The sequence below is a fragment of the Leptonotus elevatus genome, chromosome 1 (genome assembly GCF_054856555.1).
Source record: "Leptonotus elevatus isolate MCC_2025b chromosome 1, RoL_Lele_1.0, whole genome shotgun sequence".
Taxonomy (NCBI): Eukaryota; Metazoa; Chordata; class Actinopteri; order Syngnathiformes; family Syngnathidae; genus Leptonotus; species Leptonotus elevatus.
In genome coordinates this window covers 21,996,621-22,022,747 of record NC_141239.1, presented here as the reverse complement: position 1 = coordinate 22,022,747, position 26,127 = coordinate 21,996,621, and the positions used below count along the sequence as shown (strand labels likewise).

The window sequence follows — 26,127 nt, the reverse complement described above, 5'->3', positions numbered from 1 at the left end:
CACAGGCTAAAAAAAGCGCAGCCTTGGCATCCTCGCGCCCCGGCCAAAAAAGTCAGACCGCAAGCCGTCAAAAGCAATGAGCGTCTCGGAATCAATGACAATAACACATTGTCTCAGACCAAGGGATTTTGGATTGCACCTCCGTTTCCCCGCTGCGACTGCGAAAGAGATCAGGAAGTGCACATTCATCACGACAACCGGTCAAGAAAATGCGATAGGTCAGCTTTTTGAGGGGGGGGGGGGGGGGGGGGGGGCTTGCGGGCCAGCACATTCCACTACGGTCCTCTTGCGAATTGATCCTAAAACTTAGGTAACAAAAAAAAAAAAAGCTGGTAAAAAACAATGTTGTAAATCGTTAATCGCAGATAGAATCTCCCCAGGGGATAATATTTGGAGAGGCGAGCTGCAAAGGAAGGGCTCATTGAAATGAGGTGTCTGGGCCACCTGTTTTAAGGTATAGTGTAGTTCTTTTTCAAGCTCATTTGCAGAAAGTAACACATTCCAATACTTGAGTTTGCTTTGGCTCCACCGATTCCAACTGTCCTTGTATTTTACAATCCAAACTGTCGACTTTTTACATCTGGCCAACATATTTGTACACGGCACATCTGATAAGAAGAATACTGACAAATGAGCGCTTTGAAAGGGTGAGCACATTTACAATCGAACTGTTTTCAATCTGAGTTTGCTCAGTTTTTATTGCATGTATCAGGGGCCAGGACTACTCCGTTTTTATTGGGCGACTGTCAGGATAGTAGTACCTTAAAGTTAGAACTTCTCAACATCAAAACATTTGACAACAGTTTGAAAAACATGCCACAAAGCTCAACACATTTTCATAGTTTGAACAGTCACCATGGTATTAGCATCTCTGCCTTGCAATTGAGAGGTTGTGGGTTTGAATTTTGGCTCAGGGCCTTCCTGTGGTGGAGTTTGCATATTCTTAAAGGTGACCAGATTCCCGTGTAAGCTTCAACTGTCCCGATTTGAGCCTTTGGTCCCGGCAGATTTCATGACCTCATTGTTTTGTCCCATTTTTATGCAGTTCCTGTCCCAGCATCTCGTTTTTTTTCTTCCCATCTATATGTCTCTAGTGGGGTTTCCATCAAATTGTTTCAAAAAATTTTGCCGAATTTACTGAAAATGCGCAAAACGGACATGCAATTTATGCCCGTTTCCATCTGTTCTTCTTTTGCGAATATTGAGAGGGGGCTGTAGGTGGCGGTATACACCATAGAGATGTGATCCACCAGTCATTTAAAAGGAGAAGAAGAAAAACAGGAAGCGACTTCGCCGTGCAATCACGTCATATGAGTTTGCTTTTGTAAGTCTTGATAAACCGTAGCGTTTCTTTGCTGTTTTCCATTTAAAATTGCATTAATATTTGCTCCTTTAATTAATTCCAGAAAGATTTCTGTTTCGTCGTCCCCCAAACATACGTGTATCCGGTCTTAACAGCGTTTATTTGTTTCCATAGCCAAAATTTGCATTTTCCTTTTTTCGATAAGCTTCAAAATCCACCCCCTCCAGGCGTAAAAACTTATTTGCGAATTTTGGGAACTTTTTCAAATTTCTAGCATTTTTATTCCGTTTTATTTTCGCATTTCTTGAAAATTCAAATAAAAATGAGTTGATGGAAACCCCACTAATCACACAGTTGTCATAGCAATTCATACGATGGACCCAATAAAAGGGAATTTAACTATTACATTTCTTCCTATTTACTTCCAAATTCACGTTTGCGTTCTCATTCGTATCCACATCTAGGCGGTAACAGGCAATAGACATTGACCTTAAGTAGAACTACTTCCTGCTTTCGCATCTAAGAATCAAAAAAGTTTGGTTAATGGTGAACCGACGTAGCATTTAGCATTAGCCGTGTAAAGCAGAACAATTTGGTTTAATTACGGTTCGATGGTGCTCTTGTACGGCTCAGTTTGCGAGTGTTTGACGTAATTAGTTTCTTGTTGTCATTTTATAATATGAATGAACTTGTCAGTACTGTAAATGTACCGGTAATAAGCATCTTAAACGGTGTGATTCAAGGACATTCCTATTTAGTGGAATGATTTCATTTGGTTCGATTCAACGTAATCACATCTTTTAAAACAAAGCGTTTTTTTCCGATTCAAGTCCGTTTTTGTTACACCTCTGTAACGCATTGGCACTCTGTATTACTTTTCCCAGTCTATACTGTACTATGATGTATGAATGACATCATTTCATGCCAGTTATGAGCCCAATTTGAGGCAGACCTGTAATCACTAGTCCGCTATGCTGTCCCTATTTTCCTCAATTAATACAAACAAAATGCTATAATAAAACAAGTTGAGGCTTTTGCGATAAAATTATTGTATGACTGTTTTATGAGTCATCGTACAGTATAATTATGATTTATCTTTTCTATTTTTTGTTTAATCTTATCAGCTAATAAATCACAGTCACCGGGGGGAGAAATACATTTAGGATGCTCAAACAAGACAGATTAGATCGAGACGGGTCCAAACGATTACAACTATGTCGGGATATTTTCCCCCTTGATCAGTTTGAACTCCACAACCCAATTTAGTGATCAATACAAACACTCACCTTCAGGCCCACGTTGGTGTTGTGCATGTCCACGTGCGCGCGTAGGTCCTTGTTGGAGCGCTTGCCCAGGAAGTCCTTGACAAACTTGTTGGCGTATTTCAGGTTGTCGCCGCAGCCGCCCCACTGCCACGCCTTGCGGTTCTCTAGGTCGGGCGCCTCGTCGCACGTGCAGCGCTCCATGCGGCCCGCGCTGCACGCTTTGGCCATGGCGTGTGTCAGTCCCGCCGAAGAAATGGCGTACAGGAAGGCGGTCTCCTTGAATCCTTGGGAAAGCAGATGGGTTATCAGTATGTAAAGGATTTCTACTTTTTATGCAGTTGCTAACCCTCTGGTTTCGTTGGTACAACAAAAATGTTCGTAGTTTTTGAGTAATACAATTGACGCTTATCCTCACTAAGGTCGAAGGAAATAAAATTAAAAATATGTTACCGTAAAATCCCATGTATAGTACGCACCCATGTGTTATAAAAGATCACCTTTAAAAAAAAAAATAATTCTCCGTTCTTGTGTAGAATGCGTCCCCCGATTTGCAGAATGAATAATATGAATGAATTAAGATTTAAAACTTACCAATAAAGTGTAAATGCTTTAAAATCCAGGTTTAAAACTAGCCTTTTTTCCCCACACCTGACTTTCAAAGTATTTTTAAAATCATGTTTTCAAAAGCTATTTTTTTGTATTTCTTTACTTTGCTTTAATATCTCTTTAACGCTGCTTGTCACTGATTTTCAGTGTTGTGCTTTAATTACAGTATGCATTATATTGAATTACGTTGTGTATGAAATGGGCTATAAATCACTCATTCTACTTTTTTTCCCCACTATTTGGGTCAATTTGATCCAACTTTCTGGGTCATTTTACACAAAACAACCCAAGAAATTGGGTCCATCCATCCATCCATCCATCCATTTTCTTAACCGCTTGTCCTTAAGAGTCGCGGGGGGCGCTGGAGCCTATCCCAGCTGGCTTTGGGCAGTAGGCGGGGTACACCCTGAACGGGTTGCCAGCCAATCGCAGAGAAATTGGGTAATTTTATCAATTTTATAAACAACCCAAGTTGTGTCAAATTGACCCAAGTACTGCACTGTAGTGGATTGGTCCCTTTTTCAAGTGTAGTTGCTGCCTAGTAAACATTTAAACAATGTGAACATTTTGTGTTTCTGCCTCCTGTATAATACACCCCTGTTGATTTGGCATCTTCTTTTTTTTGTTCCCGTGATTTTATAGTACATTAAGACAAAAATAACAAAAACTAGACCATTGAAAAAAAATGAATAGGTTTTTAGAATTAAAATTGCCCTGCAACGTAGCAGCAGGGTTAACATTAGGCATTTAAAATGTTGTAGCACAAGATCATTAACTCAGAGCAGAAAACTTTCTCTTGCCATAACAGGTGCTGCTGTTTTCGTTAGCAAGTAAGCTCAAATGGACTCAGGAGTAAAATCTAAACAATTTTTTTTTTTTTTATCCTCATGGGAAAAGGGAGGCAGTTATTTGACACACAAGTGTATGGCGTGTATTGGTTGGATTGACGCTATTTCAGGAAATACAGTATTTGACAAAAAAATGTTTTGCATTATTCAAAAATATGTACATTTTCAAATGAAGTATTGTTCAAATTTACATTAAAGTTAGTCATTGATACACTCTAAAGATTACAAATCTTTAATTGGGTTGTTAATTCAACCTGCCTTGGGCAGCACGGTGAGGCCACGGGTTGGCATGTCCGCTCCACAGTTCAGAGGTTCTGGGTTTAAATCTGGGCTCAGCCCCTCTTTTATGGGGTTTGCATGTTTTACCCTGCCTTCCACCCAAAAGTCAGTTGGGATAGACTCAAGCTCATCCGTGACCCTAATGAGGAAAAGTGCCTTTGGAAATTAACGTACTGAAGGAACCAATCTCGTACCTCTCTTGAGCATGTTGGCTCGGTGTCGTCCCTCTAAGGTGCAGTTCCACCTCTCGAAGCGAAACTGATACTGGCATTCTAGGGCGCTCATGGTGATGGCCTCTCGCAAGGTCTCGGCCACGCCTGGGTCACGTCTGCACATCCTGCGCTGCTTCTTTTCCAGTTTGAGCCGGTCGCACAGCTTGTAGTGGGCCCGGCCCACGCTCTCCTCCGGTAGAGAGTTCAGAGGCAGGATGGACAGCGGCTCATTACCTGTCAGCCTAAAACACACAAAACGTGGGAAGTGAGTAGGAGCGCTTCCTGCCAGTGACGTTTTTATCTATCTGAAACTGGTGAAGTACCAACCGATTAGGTGCGCTTGCATACCAGAAACACTCGAGTACGCTCTTATACTCTCTGATGCCTTTTAAAATTCCAATTTCTCTTCCAACGACAGAGTTATAAATCGCTCAGACAACGCAAATCACTAGAGGCTCAATATAAAAGTTTATAAGAGAAATAAAAGGGTAACTATCTAGCAGACGCTGAGACGTCGTTCAGTGGAATTGCTCGGATTCTTTTTCCTGGACACGCATTCCCGGGCACTTGCTGCGAGGCAGAATATCTGGAACACAGTGCATAAAATATGTATATTCTCACCACACCTACAAGGATTTTTAAATGACAAATTAGGGGCAGGTGCAAATCTACTCTTTATCTCTTCTGCAATTAGTGGCCCACAGTGTTTATTTACTCAACTGCAGAATGAGAGGAGGCTTTAAAAAAATTAAAAAGCACTATTACAGAGAAAAACTTATCCATTGTGTAGCTCCGCGGAACAAGAACAAATATGGACCTCAGAGTCACATCCAGCAACAAAGTTCAGATGGGCTCATGTACGTGTATGAACAATAGCAAACTGAAATAACTTCAGTTACTAGAATATTTTCACTGATGGGAGTCCATTTGAGAAGTCATGTATTTGTCTTAAGTTAGGATATTATTCAGATGTTTACGGAGTAGTTATAAGCCATACTCTACTCGAACACTAATCATCGCTAGAGACACATGTAACATGTTGATCATCTATAAAAGGGGAAGTCAACTCAACCGTTTTCATTACCATAATAAATGATATGCACCCCTACTGGTCCAAACACAGTATTCTGATTAATATTGTGTTTGTGGAATATGAATTAAGCAGCAAAATCCACCTTTTTTTGTCCATCTCAGGGGGTGGCCATTTTGCCACTACCTTCCGATTAAAATGACATCACAGTTCCTCAGGGCTCAGGTAACCATCACCTCTTTTTTGGTCATCATGTGACATTTGCAAGATGAGCCGTGATTGACCGTTACCTGAGCCAAGAGCAGCAGTGATGTCATTTTCCCTGACCAATCACGGCTCACCTGTTTTCTGAGTTTGGTCATGTGATGTTGGCAAGCTGAGCCATGTTTTGTCGTTCCCTGAGCTCTGAGCAACTGCGATGTTATTTTCAGTTGTTAGCAAGTGGCAAAATGGCCGCCCGCTGAGATGGATTAAAACTAAATTCATGTTCCCCAAACACAATATTAATCTAAATGCCGTGTTTAGACTAATTGGGGTGCATACAACATATTATTGTAAAGAACATTTTTCGGTTGACTTCCTATTTAATACTGTGAACGGAACTCACTTTAATTCCCCTTTGTGACTGTTTATTTTTAGGGGCTGCTGTTTTGGTTAGCAAAGGGTTCATGAGCTTTCATAGTGTCTTGGTAGAGTTAACCGTACCAGTTTATTTCATGATGACCAATACAGATGCATCTATTAGAGGGAGGTGGTACTATTATGTTAAATCATCAACAATTAAATGAATAGTACTAGCACTATATTTTTTAATTGTTTTTAAAAAGGAAAGTCATGAAACTATGTTTTTCTGATATAGCCTATGTATCTATTTTTTTCCCTCTAGCTGTTTGAATTGGTCAATTTGACATAAACCATAACAGGAGGGTGAAGTGGATGACGATCGCAAATTATCGCACAGTGTCTATTATTACTATCTGAGGAAATCACTTTCATCACTGTTTTGTATTAAAAATAAATGACGGCTCCGTTGTCATCCAAATACTTTTGGGCCATACTAAGAAGAAACAGAATTGAGGACAGGCTTTCAAAACAACATCAACCAAGCAATCACAGCTGACTTGTATCGATTTAAACAGGACCATACCGCAGGATTTACACTCTCATTATAGAATCCCCATACAAACACAGAGAATTCACGGTACTCGAGATCATTCACGCTGCAGCTGCACACAGAACATGTGGCGCACTCGCACTCCTCTCCTCAGTTTATTTAAGGGAAGCGTATACAAAAACAAACAAGCGAGGCCCCACCGCAGAGCTGGCAGGCCCCCGAAGACCAGCGTTCTGAGGTCGCCATGGCGGGAGCGCAGCGCCGCTTGCGTAAACACGCACGCGAGGGGACACGACAGTCGCCCTGTGACCGTTTTGGTCACGGCGACTGACAGGATTGGCAGCCGAGCCGCTCATTATGTCTAATCTCTGGCAGCCTTCGCACCCTCAGAGTGAAACCAAAGAATAAATGGATTTGCAGAGAGTCATAAAGGCACACGTGTTGGGACCGAGTGCCACTGCAGGAGTTTTTACGCTTCATTTAATGCTGCAATGAATTAAATGATACACTTCAGTAAGTCTTAATTGTATATTTAACCTTCGCAGATCATTGACAACTAATGCAGTCCAAAGTTTGTTAGAGAATAGCTGCATGGTTACAGTGGAACCTCTGTGGTGGCGAGAATTTAATTCCGGGACAGTATGTTTGTATTCCTAAATAATTTCTCACTGGGGGAAAAAAAACAACGTGAATTGAAAGATAGAGGGACCATCCACAAAAGGTGAAAATCTGTGATATAGTCTCACGCACTTTAACACATTAAAACTTATTAAAACATCCTTAAACTTATAAATACACGCTCTTAAAAACAGTTGGGTCAAAAGTAACCCAATTATGGAACAAAAATTGACTAATCCACTTCATGGGTCAATTTGACCCAACTTTGAGTCAAGAAATGGGTCTTTTAGTGTAAAACAACTCATAAATATTGGTCAAAAAATTGGGTCATTTTGTATAAAACAACCCGGAAAGTAGAAGATCGGTCCAGTTTTGACCCGAATGTTTTTAGAGTGTACAGTTTTCTTAAACTCTAAACATACGTATATTAACACACACACACACACACACAAAAGGATTGTAAGCATAAAATGTGTAAAAAAAACTTTCTATTGTAGGAGTTAAACTGATTAGTCGTCAAGTCAATTCCTCATCGACTACTTGCTAATTGCGGTTATATTATAATTATATTATAATTTTTTTAATTCGTTTTTTTTCTTTAGCTACAAAATAAAAGTAAACAATAGGTGTTTTAAAGCATTTATGGTTTACCCAGGCATCAAAGAAGCTTGTAGGCACAGAAACGGAGGTTTTTATCTCACTATAGGTAAACAACTGTAGCTGTTAGATTTGTGACCTGCATATGCAAAGATGAGTAACTCGGTGTGTGCAGGGTTTGGGAGCAAAAGAGACAAAACTGATGCCCGAAAGTCCTGTAGTGTAAAATAACACTTTATGACACATATAGTTGTGCTCATAAGTGTGCAAACTTATGAGCACAACTGTACATGTACAAAAGCTAAATGTCACTTAATGATATAAAAATGCTATGAATCATCACGAAAATTCACATGCAAATATCTAATCATGTCCTCTTCGACCTCTGAAAATAGCAAAACAATTGGCACGGTATTTTGGATTTTATGGGCATTTCTCACCATAAAGTTGTACTCAATTTTACATGTCACTAGGGTATGTACAGTAAATTTATGATCACATCTATACATGTGCTATTCATTTTCCAGGCTTTTAAGACGGGATGCAGACAGAGAGATTGTGCACCATTTTTTTATATTTACCTCAGACACAAACTTGTAATCAAAATAAAACCGGACTAATCAAAGAAAGCTGTGTCCCAAAGTGTCTTTATTATTCTCAATCTTAATCCTGATCAAATCAGGAATTGCAAGGAAGATTCCACCTCAAATAATTCACTACGCTAATCAAATTTTTGGCATCTTGTCTCCCAATCAGACAATTTAAGCGGACTTTTGACTCGTCTGTTAGAAACCATATAGCAAAGAAATGCTTCATTTTTTGGAGCCTGCCCACTATGTCTACGCTATAGTGAGTGCAAAATAAAGGAGGTTGTTTCGTTAAGCAGAAACATGCACATGCTCCCGCTAACTAGAAATACATAAAAACAAAGCATTTAATGAAAAATATATGTGTGTGTTTTTATCCTGATGGGAAAAAATACATTTTATTTTTTCCCCATGGTATCTACTGAGCTAATGAATGCTTTTAATTAGTTTACGGGTTGGCGTATGAAATTAAGAATGTACAGCACAAGAAGACACACTAAGTCACCATCATAGTTACTGTTTCTCATTTGATTGTTTTTATATTTATGACTAAAAACTTTAATTGTGTCTTCATTACTTTGTTAACGTGGGTTAGTGATAGCCTACAGTATGTCCTGACTTGCATACAAATTCAGGTTACATTGGCGTCATGTGAACTGATTTCCGTCGTAAACGAGAACCACACCTTGAGGCATTTTGGATGGATGGATGGAAATCCAGTATAGTATAAGTACAATAAGTATAAAAAAATATATTTTTTAAAACAATATTTAAATAGTATTTAAATATACACATTGATTTCACAACTGAAAAGCTCTGCATTCAAAATAAAAATGGAAAAATTGCCTTTTGGTGGGGCACTACCACTAATGACCATTATGATATATTAAACAAATAAAAGGCTTGGATCCCCTATATAAAAAAAATACTGTTGAAAAATACATTAAAATAGTAATAAAATAAATAATAATAAATACAAATAAAATAGTCTGAAGTTTATTGACAAATGCAGATTTGTCAGAGATAAGCCTCATATTTTTAAAAATAACTAAATAAATATTCCACTTTATTAAATAAAAAAAGTTAAAGCTAGAAAATTCTGATTTTGGTTGATAACAAGTAATGACATCATGCATTACAACAGATCAACATTTTCAGTCTAATTCGCAAAAAGTTAACGATTTCTGAAAAAAGTGACACATCACAGATTTGACAGGCTGAATCTTTCTGCCTGTCAAATCTGTGATGGGCCAATCAAATCAACAAGCTTAACAAGAAGCTTCTTAATGGACTCTGGTGAGGAAAAAGCCTCCATTCCATTTGCCCTTCGTCTAATACAGGCATGTCCTGTTCTGATAAAACTGCTGCTGTGGCCCCTATCTGCCACCATTCACAACACCATCCTCATACTGTACACATCAAATGAAGTGAAGCATAACACCAGCAAACAGGAAGTCAGGCCACAGACTTGACCACATTATTCCTAAATACCATGCCAAAGCAACACGCCGATCCACTTGCAATGTCATTACCGCCCTTCAGACGAGACTATCAGCGCTCGGGCGAAAGTCACCAGGGTTCTTTAACAAGAGATTTGTTTTATTAAGTCAAATAACCGACTGAAGTGTTTCCCCCGGAGTCCTCACTTTCATTCCAACGGACTTAATGGCTTCCATATGCTATGCGATATTGTCTTAAGGCTAGCGTGTGCGCCGCATGCCTGGGAATGCGAGCGGCCCAATCGAAAGCGGACGGGGCATCGGGGATCGGCTTTCGGATTGGGTCAAACGGTTTCCTTTTTACAACGCCTGTTTGCCTTGCTGTAACGTGTCTGACAGCTACGGATTTTGAAATGGAAACCTGGCAAGCTACGTCTTGACACCGGCTGCTCTCGCGACATACTTACAGAGGAAAAACATGTATGATGGTAGCAGGCGCTCAAATGAGCAGTAACGCTGAAAAAAAAAATAGGTCTTCTTCTGATGACACTTCTTTGGCTTGCTGCGCACATATATAAACTTCGGAAGTTCGGAAATTGGCGTTTGGATACTTTATTGATCCCTTAGGAATTTCTGGAAATTTCTGGGAATCTACATCATTTTAGAGTTGACAGATCAACACGAAGGAAGAAACAAGACATATTGTCAGACAAATTTACAAGTGATCTTTTGTGAAACAGTCAGAAGCCTCAGTAGAAGTCTACTGAACAATGACAACTTGACACCAACTGCTAATGCAGGTGACCTGTCTGGCCACACACTGCTGCGGGATGGCTTGTCACTCTGCCCCACCCTTTTAAGAAAGAGTCAGGAGTCTCAATCCAGTGTAAAATAACCATACACACAGTTATAAGAAGTCTGGCACCTCCTCATGCAAGTGACCAGCCTGGTTACACACTGCTGTGGACGGCCTGAGAGTGGAAGAGCCATACAAAACTACAACAAAGCCTGCCATCTTCTCCTCATGCAGGTGAAAGATTAGATTTTCTAACAGCCTTGACAACTAGTCCTGGTCAGACACTGCTGTGGGATGGCATTCAACAAACAGAATTAAAATCAAAAAGTTTTGCAATTACTTAAACTTTTGAGGATAGAAGTCTACCAAGCACAAATGTCTAAACTTTATTCACAAAGAAAACTACTTTTTGTTATCTGTTAATCCTAGTCACACACTGCTGTGGGATGGCCTTTATCTCTGCTCCATTCTTTTAATAAAGAGTCAGGAGTGTGAGTGCAGTGTAGAAGAACCCTACAGCGCTCCTAGAGGTTTGGCATCTCCTCATGCAGGTGAAAGGTTACATTTTGTGACATCAACTAGTCCTCCTGCTGGTCAGACACTATTGTGGGACGGCATTTGAAATAGAAATAAAATGAATCTTAAAGTTTTTAAATTACTCAAAGTTTTCTTTGAACATAGAAATAATTGACCAAGCACAAATGTCCAAATGTCTTTCCAACAGTATACATTTATTGACAAGAAGCATTCTTACAAAATAGATATCATCTACCAAATATAACTTTTTTGTGCCTCAAAAACCTGACACCTTCTGTTAATCCTAGTCACACACTGCTATGGGACGGCATTCCCCAAAGAGAAACATTTTATACATCGTAGCAATCATCTATCACATGCAATTTGCCCATTTTTTCTTCTAATCTACACAATCTTCACCACAATTAGCATTCCTGTCATGAGGAAAAACAGAATAGAATCGAAACACGCCGCCGCGTGTCATGTTTGACAGCTAAATTCAACTCAAAACACACGCGGCCTCTTATCAAGACATGTTAACATGATTAGAACAGAGTGGCGTCTGCTGCCTGCTAAGATCTTCAGAACATCTCGCCGTGTTTTCACATCCCGGAGCGTTTTCCCTCAGGTGTTTTTGTTTGAGGTGTTGGCCCAGCAACAGAAGTTACACATGGAATATAACACCGACGTATAAAAAAGAAAAAAAAAGTTGGTGAAGCTTTGTTTTTCCATTCACACACTTGCCTCGACAGACTCCTTGTGCACCTCCTCCCCAGTCTATCACTCGCTAGTTTGTTTAGTTCTTTCTCTCGGCATGTCAGCACCTCCCATCAGCTGACGTTTACTCTACATACATTTTCCATTTCCATCCCTCTCATTGACCTTCACCATCATCACTCCCTCTCTGGAAGTCACCCTCGGCTGGTACTTCTGGTAGCACCACTGGTTTTATAGCCTGTTCCACATCATTTGGTTCCGTTTATTTATTTTTACATATCAGTGATGTTCCGTATATAATGTCTTGTAGGAAGGTAGGTAGGTAAAATGGACTAATTATCTAGGTCGAGTATCTATTGATCTGTCCAGAGTGAGAATCTATCAATTTTATCTATCTAGATCAGGGGTAGGCAACCCAGGTCCTCGTCACCGTTCTGCGTGTTTTAGATGTCTTCCTCCTCCATCACAGGTGATTCAAAGGAGCAGCTCATCGGCAACCTCTGGTGAAGCCTGATGACGATCCTCGCCTGTGTTGGAGGAGGACACACAGGACTGCGGCTCTCGAGAATCTGGGTTGCCTACCCCTGATCTAGATTATCTATCGAACTATCTCGATGATCTATTATCTATCGATCTAGATTAGGAATCTATCACCCGAGCTCAAGATTCTTGATTCCATCTAGACTCCAGATCTAGATTATCTATTGATTTATCTAGATTATCAATATGTCTAGATTCCAGAGTCTAGAAGTCTAGAGAACTATCTATCTAGAGAGATAATCTATCTCTCTAGATAGATTATCTATCACTCTATCTAACCTATCAATCCAGATAGATAATATATCATTCTCGATAGATATTCTATAAATCTACATACGTTATTTATTGATCTAGACAGATAGATTATCTATCGATCTAGACAGATTATCTATCAATCCAGACAAATAGATCTACTGTAGAAATATCTAGGTTATCTATAGACATATCTAGATGATCTATGATTATATAGACAATATCCATCTAGATCAATAGATAGATCTAGATGATCTAAAAATCTAGATAGATCTAGTGCAGTGGTGGGCAAACTCGGTTCTCGAGGGCCGAACTTGCAGTGTAATATATTATTAATCAATCTAGATGACTATTGATCATCCAATCTATTTTCATATAATTCTATCTATCTATCTATGGCTAATAGCCAAAATATGAAAAATAAAAAAATAAAAAACTACCAGAATTAAAAACTGAATTAATGCATGTTCAAATCGAAATCTTATTAGAATAAAGTACAAAATAATAAATAAATCATACTTGATCCAACATTAACTTGCGTATTTACTATTTTTGAAATGCCAAATATATAAAATGTGTACTGTTCAACTAAAAAACATTACTCATATTCATTGTAAATGTGATATTATTTTGAGGAAATGACATAATATATCAAAAACTTTCCATATATTTTTTTGTTTTTTTATACGATTTTAACTTTTTAGTCGTAGTATTTTTTTAGTAGTTTAGCTGGAGACTAAAAAAAAATATTGAGCTAAATATGCTTATGTTTGCACTTATATGCACACACTAGCACTTACTGCCTTCAATCAACAGCCAATCAGTCACCGTCTGATTGCGCTTTGCCAAAGAAAACTCAACTAAAAACACAAAGGCGACAACGTCTCCATCAACTCACGTTGGTCTCGTCACAAGGAACCGACCTCTTCCTCCTCCTCATTCTATGCCACCACCCACCCCCTCCTCGCAGCTCTCCCTCTATTCCCACTGGTCAATTACTCTAAACGAACGTCAATCATTCCACCCAGCTGTCGGCTCCACACGAAGCCTCCTCCAGACAAAACCATCATTGCGAAAACAACGACAGACGTCCACATGTGTCCCGAAGCACTTATGCTTGTGCCTGTTTAAAACTTGCGGACCTCGAGAAGGCTCTCGCTGCTGCCTTCTTTTGGGTGGCACGCAAATCATGAAAATGTTGGATGAACTTCAAACCACCCTGCCCACCCAAGTGCCATCTGGTGTGTTGCAGCACGAGCCATGCCAAAGCTTGTAGGAATGTGGTGGCAGACAATGCTTTTTAACCAAAAGCAGAGATCCCAACATTATGCCGCACGTGGGCCAGGGGGCGCGTGTCATTGAAAGTGTAAATTAACGCTGCCATTTGTCTTAAAAAACGTTCAGGAAAGACTGTTGTGTATAAGCAAGTTGTGCGCTGTTAGTAGTGGTGCAACGGATCCTCTTTAACCCATGGTCGGTTCGAATCAGGCCTCACGGTTCGGATCGCGCACAAAAAAACAAAAAACATAGTGCGCATTCAGTCGACACCATTCAGACGTGTCAAGGAAGCTGAAACATACTCAACGTAACACGCCGCCTACGCTAAGGCTAACTTCAAATTAAAGTTGACCAAATAATACATTGACGATAATGCAAATAGCCTTAGTAGACTTTTACTTTTAATCTGGCCCACGTTGTGGCGTGATGGCTAGCTTGACTTCCCTTTTCGACGTTTAGGATTTCTTCATCGTAGTTTTGATTGACTTTGTCATTGCGATCAACACAACGCAATCCCGTACTCATATTCAATCGCTAATTAAGGACACTAAGAAACCACTAATTAATTATGCCGTCATTGTGCGATACGGCAGAAGTCTCCGAGGTAAATGGCTAGCGGCTAGCTGTTAGCATTAGCAACGAGTGTCTGGCTGGTAGCTGTAAATGAGTTTGGCAGCTGGTACCTGGCTTACTTTAATTATTTTTCTGGACCAAGGATACTTTGTAATTCACTCTCCATGTTTAAAGGAAGGGAATGTGCCTTCAATTGCACATTGAGGTATTTTCATTATTAAAAAAAAAGAAAGATAAATAGAACTTTATCTTCATTCATTTTATTATACACTTTTTCCCAATAAAAAGAGAAAAACATTCAACTCAAAATGTCAAACATAGCTTTAAGCCATTAATACCTTATTTTATACATGGACCATGTGTGAAATAAGAATGTTTCTGCCTCATATTGCACTTAAAAGTCATGTTCCTAAATCCTAAACGGTTATATTAGACATTTTGAATTTATTTATTTATTTATTTTATGGGAAAAAGTGTTTTAAAAAATAAATGAAGACAATAAATCCTAAACGGATATTTTCAACATTTTGAATTGTTTTGTTTTTTTTAATGGGAAAAAGCTTTTTTACAAAAAAAACTATTTATCCTTTTTGTTTTTGCTGATCCAAAAAACGATCCGATCCGTGACTCAAATCCGTGGTCCGATCCGAACCGTGACTTTTGAGATCTGTTGCACCACTAGCTATTAGGCATTATGTACCCTCAGCGATCCATGAACAGTTTTTCCACTACTGGGGAGGCTGAGCACCCCTGAAGTTCCCATCTGAGGTTGGAACCCCCCTGAGAGTGCAGTAGCATGACAACTTATGTGTCACGATGAGTTGAGTCATGATCAGGACATAGTGTGAGACAAAGTGGAAGTCGGCTATCTCGTATGACTTAACAGGATGTGACCCAACGTTATGTCATCTGCTGTCCCCACTGGTTCTCTCAGGCCTCGCCAGACCACCCCCACTAAGCTCTTGTTTCAATACAGCAATTCTCACGCCCGAGCCTGCACTGGCAAACTCAGTTATTTTGTAGTTAAAGTCAGAGCAGAGGCTGGTTGTTTAATCCAGAGCCGTGGTAGTTTGGGAATGGGAGTGTGTGGCATAGTAAGAGGTTTAAGTGCTGTGTGCTTCTAAGGTCAGCGGCTCTGTTATGGTCACTGTGTGACTGGCACAGATTGGGCGAGCGGCAGCGGCCCCCGTGACTCATGACCCCCCCACCCCCCAAACCCTCCATGTGTTCCAGCCCACGGCATGGCACAGGGCAGGCCTGTACCAGCGCACCGACGCACCTCACACACCTCAGGCGCGCAAGCATACCGCAGCGCCGACACCAGAAGGAAGACTCCCCCAACTGGGCTGGTTTTTGCTGAGTGAACGCGACGCGGATCGGAACGCCGTGTTCTCGTTTTCAAAGGCAAGACTACAAGAATTAAAAACAAAACAGCAGCTGTTTGAATCAGTCACTCCTCAGTGGCTGAAAGAGGAGAGTTTTCCACCTGCCAAATCCCAAAGAAAAAAAACTGCTTTCAACAACTATTTAGCTGTCTCAGGAAGGCAATATCGGACGATCGCATTGACTATGTGAGATTGACCTATGACATGAACATTATTCTGCGCAGTCTGACGCTGGCATGGAAGCAGGAATTCGGAGCATTCAGAGAGAATTTCTCTTAATTCTCTGGTTTTCTTTTTCTTTGTTAATTTTTACCATAATTATAAATTATGGCTCCATGTCATCATACTGAATATGAGTAAGCTAAGGTACAACTTTTTAGTATTTAGAGTAGGGCTGTAACAAAAAATGATTTAAAAAAGATGTGAGTGAATCTAATTAGAATTGAGTCGTTCCACATTACAAAATCCTATATATATATATATATATATATATATATATATATATATATATATATATATATATATATATATATATATATATTTGAAGGAAATACCACATTTACAGTACTGATAGCAACATGAAACTCAGGCATACCATATTGAATAAGATCATAGTCCTGTAGAATCTAACCAAATTGAATCTGTAAGATCGAGCCATCTTTGAATCGTATTCACCCCATGTATCGAATACAGTACGTACCGTATCGTTGTTTATTGGAGAGATGATGTTTTACTAGGGATGTAACGATAACTGCAATATTGTTATATCGCGATATTAAAACTGCCGCAATATCGTCGTCGTCATGTCACGAAGCAGCACATCTGTTAAAAAAAAGTCAGGTTGATTTCCATTTGTGCAGTTCTAGCACCCTCTGGTGGCTTTCTAGTGTAGTTTAATTTTCACAAGGCATGTTTTGGCCCTTCTATGTTTAAAATCCATGCTAATCGTCAGATGAAGGGGAACGTAATATGCTTGTGAAGCGAGTCAATGTGTGGAGGAACTCAACGTGTGCGTGCATTAGCAAGTAAGTGTCTCAATAATAAATGTTATTAGTGATTGTAGGTTGTTTATATGCATTGCTGTTATGTACAAAAGCACAACGTTGTGTGTTTTTTTTTGTATGAGCTCATTTTTTCACAATATTGTGACCTCTTTTTTGTTATCAGGAGCTTCAAATCGTGATAATATGGTATCGTGATGTTTGGATATCGTTACATCCTGACTATTGATGTTGGTAAACTTTGTTTTACAGATCGCGTCAAAGGGCCTTAGTTTTGTTTTTCAAGAAAATCCCTACACTGTATGTTTATGGGAATGCATTAATATGTGCATCAAAGCTGGAATAAATTGTTTTAGGGCAGTATGGTGCACTAGTGGTTAGCACATCTGCTTCGTCTCCAACATGTAGATTTGGTATGTTTGCCCTGTTTCTGTGTGGGTTTTCTCCAGGTACTGTCGCTTCTTCCCACATTCCAAAAACAGTTATAAAAAAAGTTGAAAGTTATTTCTGTTCATCGAAGACTGTAAATCATCAATAAGCGTCAGCTCACTCATAACCCTAGTGAGTACATTCCATATATAAAACCTTAATTTGGAGTACGCAAAACAACTTAAAGAAGGTCACAAATGAGAAAATTGTTAGCCTGGTGCTAAAAGTATCCTTAAGCCTTTATTACTTTTCTAACAGTTGTGACTACTTGGTCTGCGAACAGCATCAAACGTCATCCCAATGAGAGTTTGACATCAACGGGAATTTCCTCGCCGTGTCATGTGACGCTGCACGGGCGCAATACACCGCCAACAGCTGGAGCTGGCTTTTTTTTTTTAAAGGCCTTGCCGCAGTCTCTCCGGTGGGCCGATGACGCTCGACTTTCTCTGATGTGACACGGCCAAACACATTTACAAGCCCTCCTGAGCAATGTCATATTCAAAAATATTCAGCACAGCCATTTATTGCCTCTTTATAACCCACATTTAAAAAAAATAAGGTGTGTAGTATTTTTTGTGCTTTTCCTGACTTAATCTTTAAAGTCAACAGTGAGACATGTTTCACATTCTTACATTCATGCCTTGTAAGCTTAAGTTGAGGCCGAATTACTTTTACACAAGAGCTGGCTGCCTGTTTTCTCATTTGGGTTCCCACTCTCCTTGTGTTACTCAAAAGCAGGGGTGTCCGGTCCAGGGGCCAAATGCGTCCCATGGCTGAAAGTAACAAGAAAGATGTAATCTTGTAAATATTCCGTAGTTTTGCTATTGAATGGCATCACAACCTCGCAGAGTAGGAGTAGAGTAGAGCAGTGTAGCGTAGTAGGCTACTCCATTGGGATCATATCCAAATCCAAAGCGTAATGTGAATCCAGTTGTGTCAAAGAAGAAGTCATAAGCTATCAAAGCTCTCGCGTCGGTGTGATGTCAGCACACGAGTGCTGAGAGAGTCCTATCTGCTGTGTAAAGCGATACCCCTTGAGGTGGGGCTCAAACCACAGGATATCCTATGAAGTTGGGAAATCCCTGCCTATCGACCGCGCTCCCCGCCTTTGCCACACGTCAGGCCTAATCAGCCCTTAAGGCCCCAGTAATGAGACGCCACCCACCAACCACTGTCTGCCCGGCAACACCGCTTGCTCCTAATGAGCCGTAATCATCCAGGAGCTCCCCGCGAAACCACTGCAAGGCAAAAGAAGGAAAGGACGGCAGGCAGCATGCACGCCCGGCTCGGGAAATGTTTATATGTAGCCTATTAAATGACAACGTGAAACATGGCAGCGACTTTTAAACACTGCGGGAACTGATTCAGAGCAGTGATGAAAATACTACAGATTCACCTCCTGACCTATTTGTTAGCTTATTATTTTGGGACATAATTGAAAAAAACAACAAAGCAGAAACAAGTGATGACAGAATGTTTTTCAAACTCGCTCGTAAGAAATAAAGTAATTTCTGAACTACAAGGCGCACCTTTCTATAAGCCGCGCTAGCTAAATTTGGGGAATACTCGAGTTTGTTACACATATAAGCCGCACCCGACTGTAAGCCGAAGGTGTTTTGAAGTTACCGCAGCGGGTTCCCGCTACTTTCTTTTCCATAAAGAGGGCACAAATTGTCTTGCTCTCATTCTGTCTCTTCTACTGTATTTGGGCTCACTTGGTTTGTTTTGCTAAGCTTGACGCTCTTGCGCTTTCTTTATAGTGCGCCCCCTTGTGATCTGATGGATAAGCCGCACCTTTTTATTAGCCCCAGGGTCGAATGCAAGTGAAAAAAAGTAGCGGACTTGTAGTCCAGAAATTACTGTAATTCGGTGTCTACCCCAACATTTTTAAGTGTAGTCCACTTGGCTATAATTTAAAAATAGTATTGCAGGAAATTGTGAAAAACAAGCCATATGAAACACATCTGTCAGAAGAAGACAAGACGCTAACAAACAAAATGGATGAGGGATTTCCTACTCAATAATAAAAGTATCTGTCACTATCAACCTCGAGATAGCTAGCTTGACTAGACTAGTCTAGTTAGCAATGCTTAGGACAGAACAACAACAGCTTCAACAAAGTGGAAACTATGCGGCGATATACGTCCGCATCCAGCGCTAAGCTAACATTAACATGTGTGTTTATATTTGGCTCTGTATGTTACAAGGATGACGGATAACGAATTTGCCCGTTAAGCAACTAGCAGTGGTTAGCATCAGCCATATCTGCTTGGCACTCTTAGAACCCTGGCTGAACAGGTACTAGAAAGGGTGGTAGTATTTGCTTTACTAGCAACAGAAGAAAAAAAACGTCAATAGCTTGAAGCGCCATTATCAAGTTTCAACAGTCATCAACTAATGAGTGTACACTTTTGTATCATCTGAGTTGGAACGTCATACCTGGATAAATGCCATTTGAAATGTGTTTTACAAAACACTGCTGACAACTATGAGGAACATTCATTAGTATTGACGCTCGGGGATGCCTCTAATATTTGTCAACTGTGGGATTGTGAAGCCATTTGAGACTCTTTTGTGATTAAGAGTTTTACAAAATAACTTGACTTCATGCGACGCTTGTGCTAACAAACTAACTACCAATGTAATAGCCCATAACTAGGTGATCCAGGGTTAGCATGGTAAAGACTAAGAGCGTATTCTCTTGTCCTTTTGCCAAGCCATTGTAACAGCAAAACTATTTTCTACACTTTAAGGACACGTTTTCTGTTGTTTTATTTGACTCTCCAATCAGGTGTTTTTAAGATGTGGTCCACTGAAACCAGTTTTTCCTTCATCCATTTTGTATGGCGCTTGTCCACATTAGGGTTTAGTTGAGCTGGAGCCTATCCTAGCTGAAGGTATATCCTGGACTCACCATGTGCCAATTGCAGGGCACATATAGACAACGATCCCGGCGCACATTCACACCTATGGACAATTTAGAGTTGTTAGAACTTAACATGCATGTTTTGGCAAGCTGGAGCACCAAGAGAACACCTGTACAGGCACGTCGTGGATATCATGCAAAGTCTACAACCTGCGACCTCTCAACTGTGTGCTAGACGTGCTAACCACTATTTCACCATCTTGCCCCCCAGGATTTTCGTTTTTAAAGAAAACATTTAATATCGTCATGGTTACGTTTTGGGGATGTCTGCATTCAGTTTCATCGCAAAAACATAAAAATTAAAAAAAATGACAAAGATGGACAGAAGTGTTTTTCACATAGCGATGACATTTTATAAAATGTTATCTTTGAGCAAACCCTGTCCTCAATACTCAATCAACTTTATTTACAACATTTTTACATAGCGTTAAGCAGTGTCAATCTACTAAAGGTAATCCAATAGCAAGTAACAGAGACCTGTGTTTTTACTCATGCCGGATACTGTGGTTCTCTTGTGATTGGTGATTCCAGCTGTGGGTGGATTTTTTTTTTCTACATGTCTCACATGAACTAAATAAAAACAAACCATTGCCTCCTTGCAATCCAGCGCAGTTTACAAGACCACAGAATGAAAAAAAATGCCTTTCTGGACTTTTAAACCAATACCAGACGTCTTTAAGGCTCCATTCACGTCCTTCGGAGTGTTGAAGCCCCCGCAGACTTTTTCCGATTGCAAATGATAACGGATTCAGTGGGAGAGGCAGCACCTGCCACAACAGGCGCGGGGGGAAAGAAAACGAGCGCTCGCATTTTTGTGGCAAAGGATGACAATTTAAGCGGGCGCCCGACTACGCCAGGAATCCCTCCCCGCCCTCGGCCGCGCAGACCATGGCCGGGAGACGATTGTGTTTATGTTTCACTTACGCTCCACCGCACTCTGGAAATTGGGTATGCAACGTTGACCCTCTATTTTGAGTAAATCAGTACCCGGGAGGCCCCCATGTGGAGGAATATTTATTCCAGCAGGCTGGTGTTGTTTGTCCCGGACTGAGCCGGTGTGACACCGGTGTTGAATTTCTGGGCAGTCGGCCACTTTTGGGGTCTGAGTCACCTGCGCCAGCTCTTTCTTCTGTGTCATGTTCCTGAGCTTCGGGGCTCAATCATTCACTCAAACTCATTCATATTCAAGCCAGCGCTATAACACCACGCGCTTCCCCTCGCAGACGCACAGAGGCAATTGAAAACAAATGCTAACAGAGCGAGTAAATATACATGAGCATTAGGGCCATTAGACGCGAGTGCTCGCTGGCCTGCCAAGCTCCACTTTCCAACAGGCGAGGAAGACGGGAATCTGGGATACCACGTGTCTTCTGTGTGTCTGCGGGATTACAGACAGTGACGCACCAGGGGGGTGGCGGTTGGTAGGAGTGGGGGGGCGCAATTTATGAATACTCAGAACTCCTGCTTTCAAGCCAGAAGGGTATGAACTGCCGCCTCCAAGAGGGCTTTCGTTGGCTTAGAAGCAAGCAGGCAGCCATCTGCAACGCACATTTGAGCCACACGGAGTAGGAGACTGCAAGGCATTCGTATGAACACTCGCTGACAAAGTCCAGTCATGCAGATTCAGACCGCTGTTCGGAATACACTTGCCGGCGAGATGTCGAGAGGTGGGGAAGCTCACCGAGCCTCTCCAGCTCCGCCCTCGTTCGAAATGTAGACTCACCGGCGGAGTATAAAGTTAAAGTACCACTGATCGTCACACCCACCAAGTGGGGCGAAATTCATTGACTCACTTGAATGAGACCCGGCTGCCCTGGCTAATTTCAGCAAGACAAGAAATAGGGTGTGTAAAGTGTGCTACAATATTTGATTTTTGAGGTATTTTAACAAAAGCATGTCATTATATTATTAACTCATTTGCTCCCAAAAACGTACAAATCCGTTCTATTTTTAATGTTTTAAGTGTCCCAAAGATGTATTTATGCGCGGTTTTTTTTAAATGCTAGAGCATACAGAAGGCTTTGATGCAGCCTCTGAACTGCACATAACGGTTGAAGCAATAGTTGTTATTACAAAAACGGTCAGCAGGTGGCAGCAGAGCAAAATAGATCAACCAAGGCCATGTTGAAACAAAGCTGTTTTTCCCACAGTTTGAAATAGATTTGTGAATAATAATGAAACTTAGCTATATTCTAATGCTAATTGCTGCAAAACGGAAACATAAAAAAAAATAAAGCAATAAAACACAATATTCTGTGGGCTTTGCAAAATCAGTCAAAATCCAGTAAAGCAGCCGGGAGTGAAGGGGATTGCTTCAGTGAAAATGGCTAGGAGTGAATTAATTAAGACAATGGGAACTGTTTGTTGTGTAACATGTCAGCTTTTAAAGCACATTAGCAAACCAACAAGTCTAACTAACCCCTCCATTTTCAATACCATACACAGTAAATTTGACAGTAGAACAAATTTGACTCTATTTTGAGTGTGACCCAATAGACTCCGTTTTAGAGTAGGCTAATATTTACACTTGAATGAAAGTAAAATAAAGAATTGAAAATAATAATAAAAGTCACTCAAGAGTTGAGGAACGAACTCATGAACTTCAGCTTGTTAGACTGCCACACTACCACCCGAGTTATGCCCCTCCTACTATTATCGCCAAGAGGAGACGAAAAACATCGTTTTTGGTCTCTTGGAGTTAGGAAGATTTCAGCTGACACGAGTGATATACTAACAGCAGGAGCTGCATGGCTCAGGGAATAGATAGGCTGTCTCTCAAGCTGAAGGTCGTGAGTTTGTTACTCAACCCTTGAGTGACTTTTAGTTTTTTCAATTCTTAATTTTACTCTCTTCCAGGTGTAAATGTTACTCTAAAACTGAGTCTATTGGGTCCCACTCTAAATAGAGTCAAATTTACTTCATTTACAACACTTTTACCTGCAACTTATTCCTGGGGAAATTTCATTTTTAGCTGCACCTTCTAAGTTGCTGATTTTAAAACGCTGTCTTTTCAAACTTGGAAATATACGTCTAACTTTTCAGCGGGGGAGAAAGTAACAAGAGACGCAGACAGTGATTAGTCCTATGAGATAGATTAAAATCTTCCAGGGCCCATTTTGTGCTCAATTTATTAAATAATATGATCAATCAAATGATTATTTTGTAGATTAAATGTTTTTTGGGTAGTTTTATATCAGATCTGAGGGGGTTTTGTTTTCTTCAGAACCTCATAACGGGCTCTTGTGGGCTGTATACGGCCCACCCCGATGTAGCTTGTAGACGAAATTTTGCCCTATTTTTGACCACATCAAACCAGAGCCACTTATGCTGTATTTGAAACCATTTAGATGGCGGCTCATGCTTCAATTCAAATGTCTCTTTGACACTTTTAAGGCTTTAGAATTTATTTGAACAGGATTTTGGCAAAGTCCATTCACAGTCTTCACTGCTTATTAATGTGTTTCCGAGCTACAAAAATCAAATGGTACAATCACAGAATCTGGTGATTAGTCCTTTAAAATACAGCAATCTACTTTTATTTTGGCAGCTTTAAGTTCACACAAGTGCCAAATCAGAGGTCACGGCGGGTCACAATTCCTATAGCCTACTTTCCTCGTGCTCGGACACGCACCTTTGCCCTCCACTCTCATGAAACATTGACGTGAATGTTCCGTGAGTGTTATTTTTCATTCATATGAGCGATGGCTGAGAAAGAAAATAGTTCCTGCTGCCTGAGGTGTGTGATGTTTATGCTGGATTGGGTGGGCGGGCAGGGGGGATTTCTCTCTCTCTCTCTCTCTTTTTTTTTTTTTTTTTGCGCAAGCCCAACAGCAGACGTTTGGGCCACCACCAGTCCAGTGCAGTCAGTCAGATGGCTTTATTGTTACCAGCTGTTGCTTTTGAGGCGGGTATGCATGTACACTCACCTTTTTGCACTCGACTGACGATATGTTTTGTTTGGTTTTTACGAGCAAAAACAGTCCCAACCGGCACTCAATCAAACATACTTCGATCACTTTTCTGGACTATCCAATTAATGCTGCCATGTTGTCACATGCATGCAGTCTTAGCTATTTCTGTGAAGCAGTATTTTAAGGCATTACTGTAACCTCGCGATGACTGGCATTTGTCTTGACTTTTTGCGACAAATTAACAATTTCACTCATGTCAGCATGCGTTGCTCCTCTCTCTGCTACTTGGGTTTCTCTTTAAATGTATTACGGAGTCACTGGGCCAAAATTGATCACGAAAAAAAAAAGTCACTCAGTGCCCGTATATGTCAAGTACCTAACACCTGGCAAATAAATGTTATTTATTCATATTTATTGTATAGTTTTTCATTCAATTAGGGACACATCGGCGAGAGTCAATATTGAAGAGGGCTTTTTTTTATTTTTATTAAATTAAATGTCATTCATTTTATTTCATCATAGAAACCAAACAATGTATCTCTTAAAAAGAAATGTCATTCTTTACAAGTCGGTGACAGTAATATTGCCCTTACGTTCAAATAGCATTTTCTAGTCAAACATAATTGCCCAACTCTGATGCTACTCCACCTAATTAACAACAATCAAGGTGACAGCAGCTTCACTCACCCAAAATAGGCTGCGCTGGGCGGTGGCAAGTAGAAGGCGAGGACTACCAGTGTGAACGATAACCATCCCAGGAGTAGGTGTCCATCCAGCATTTTGCTGCGGCTCCAGAGCAGATCATTTCGTTTCTCCTGAGTAGCTGTGTGAAGCCCTCAGCTGGACGCGCCACACTTCTTATACAAAGAGCACATGAAGTGCTCCTCCCATTCAGCAGGCAGCAGAGAGAGAGAAAGAGAGAGAGAGGCCGACAGGGACAGAGGGCAGCCAGCAGCAGCGTGGAAGAGACAGAGAAAGCGAGAGCGGAGAGACACAGAGTTATAAAAGTTTAGGGTTTCTCATAAAAAAAAATTCTTATGTTAAGACTTTTATTTTTATTTTTTGTAGTTTTCAGTAGTTTTTAGATTAACTTTGATCCCCCCAAAAAAAGGCTTCTTTTTAATTAGTTTTAGTTTTAGTTTTAGTTTTTTATATATGGAGTATTTGTCAAGTTCAATACAAAAATAAAGGTCACTAAGTGTTGTGTAATAAAGAAAAGTAAACTACAATAGTCAAAGTTTGACTTTATCTGAATGGATGTACAACAATACAATAAATGAATACACTTAAAAGGAACCCTGGAATTATTGACATAGGGCATTTTTGCTACAATTATAGTTAGTTTTAGTTGCTAGCTCACAGCCAATCAGAGACGACTCAGTTTTGCATACTGCGATTAGTGGCTTATTCATTAAAATCATGTCTAAAAAGCGCATTGACACAAAAATGTCATTCTTCACAATTCTTAAAGCTTCTTTTTTGCTCAGGTTTGTTCCTGCTTGTTTCATAAATGTGTTGAGCACAGTTCTGGATGTGTGCATTTTATTTCATGTAACCATGACTTGGATGGTGTGATAAACATTGACTTCTCAGCAATGTTGTTTGCTTGCTATGGTGTGAATGTAATGGATATAATGTACATAGACTGCAAAAATCAAACATGCAACTTTAAAGACAGATTTTTATAGCATTTGTATTCTCACTGATTGGTTCAGTTTGCTGTCTATATTGTAAAAAAACAAAAAAAACAATGAAAAATAAGACCCCATTTCCCAGCCCACCGGGCATCTGCCCTGCACGCCAGATGGCCAGTCCAGCCCACGTACCCATGTTTTTAACTGGCCAAAGTATGATTACAAGTAAACACGATCACGTGTCTTTTCATCTAATTTTGTTGCAATATGG

General features: G+C 40.3%; 2 protein-coding genes across 4 annotated transcripts in view; one reads left to right on the top strand and one right to left on the bottom strand.

Moving 5' to 3' along the window:
• Nucleotides 1–25,057, bottom strand: part of wnt9a (wingless-type MMTV integration site family, member 9A) — a 31,369-nt gene extending 6,312 nt beyond the window's left edge. The window contains exons 1-3 of the mRNA XM_086092906.1: nt 24,910–25,057; nt 4,496–4,755; nt 2,590–2,852 (exon numbers count right to left, since the gene is read on the bottom strand). Of these exons, the coding sequence (XP_085949032.1) occupies nt 2,590–2,852; nt 4,496–4,755; nt 24,910–25,001 (615 nt within the window). The 5' untranslated portion in view covers nt 25,002–25,057. The remainder of the gene's footprint in view (nt 1–2,589; nt 2,853–4,495; nt 4,756–24,909) is intronic.
• Nucleotides 1–26,127, top strand: part of LOC147181240 (uncharacterized) — an 84,919-nt gene that overhangs the window by 48,404 nt on the left and 10,388 nt on the right. Inside the window, exon 3 of one of the 3 annotated variants that reach the window (XR_015096862.1) lies at nt 2,692–3,323. The exons of the other annotated variants lie outside the window; for them this stretch is intronic. The gene's annotated coding sequence lies outside the window, so the exon portion shown is untranslated. Of the gene's footprint in view, nt 1–2,691; nt 3,324–26,127 lie in introns of those variants that run through there. 3 annotated transcript variants of the gene reach the window in all.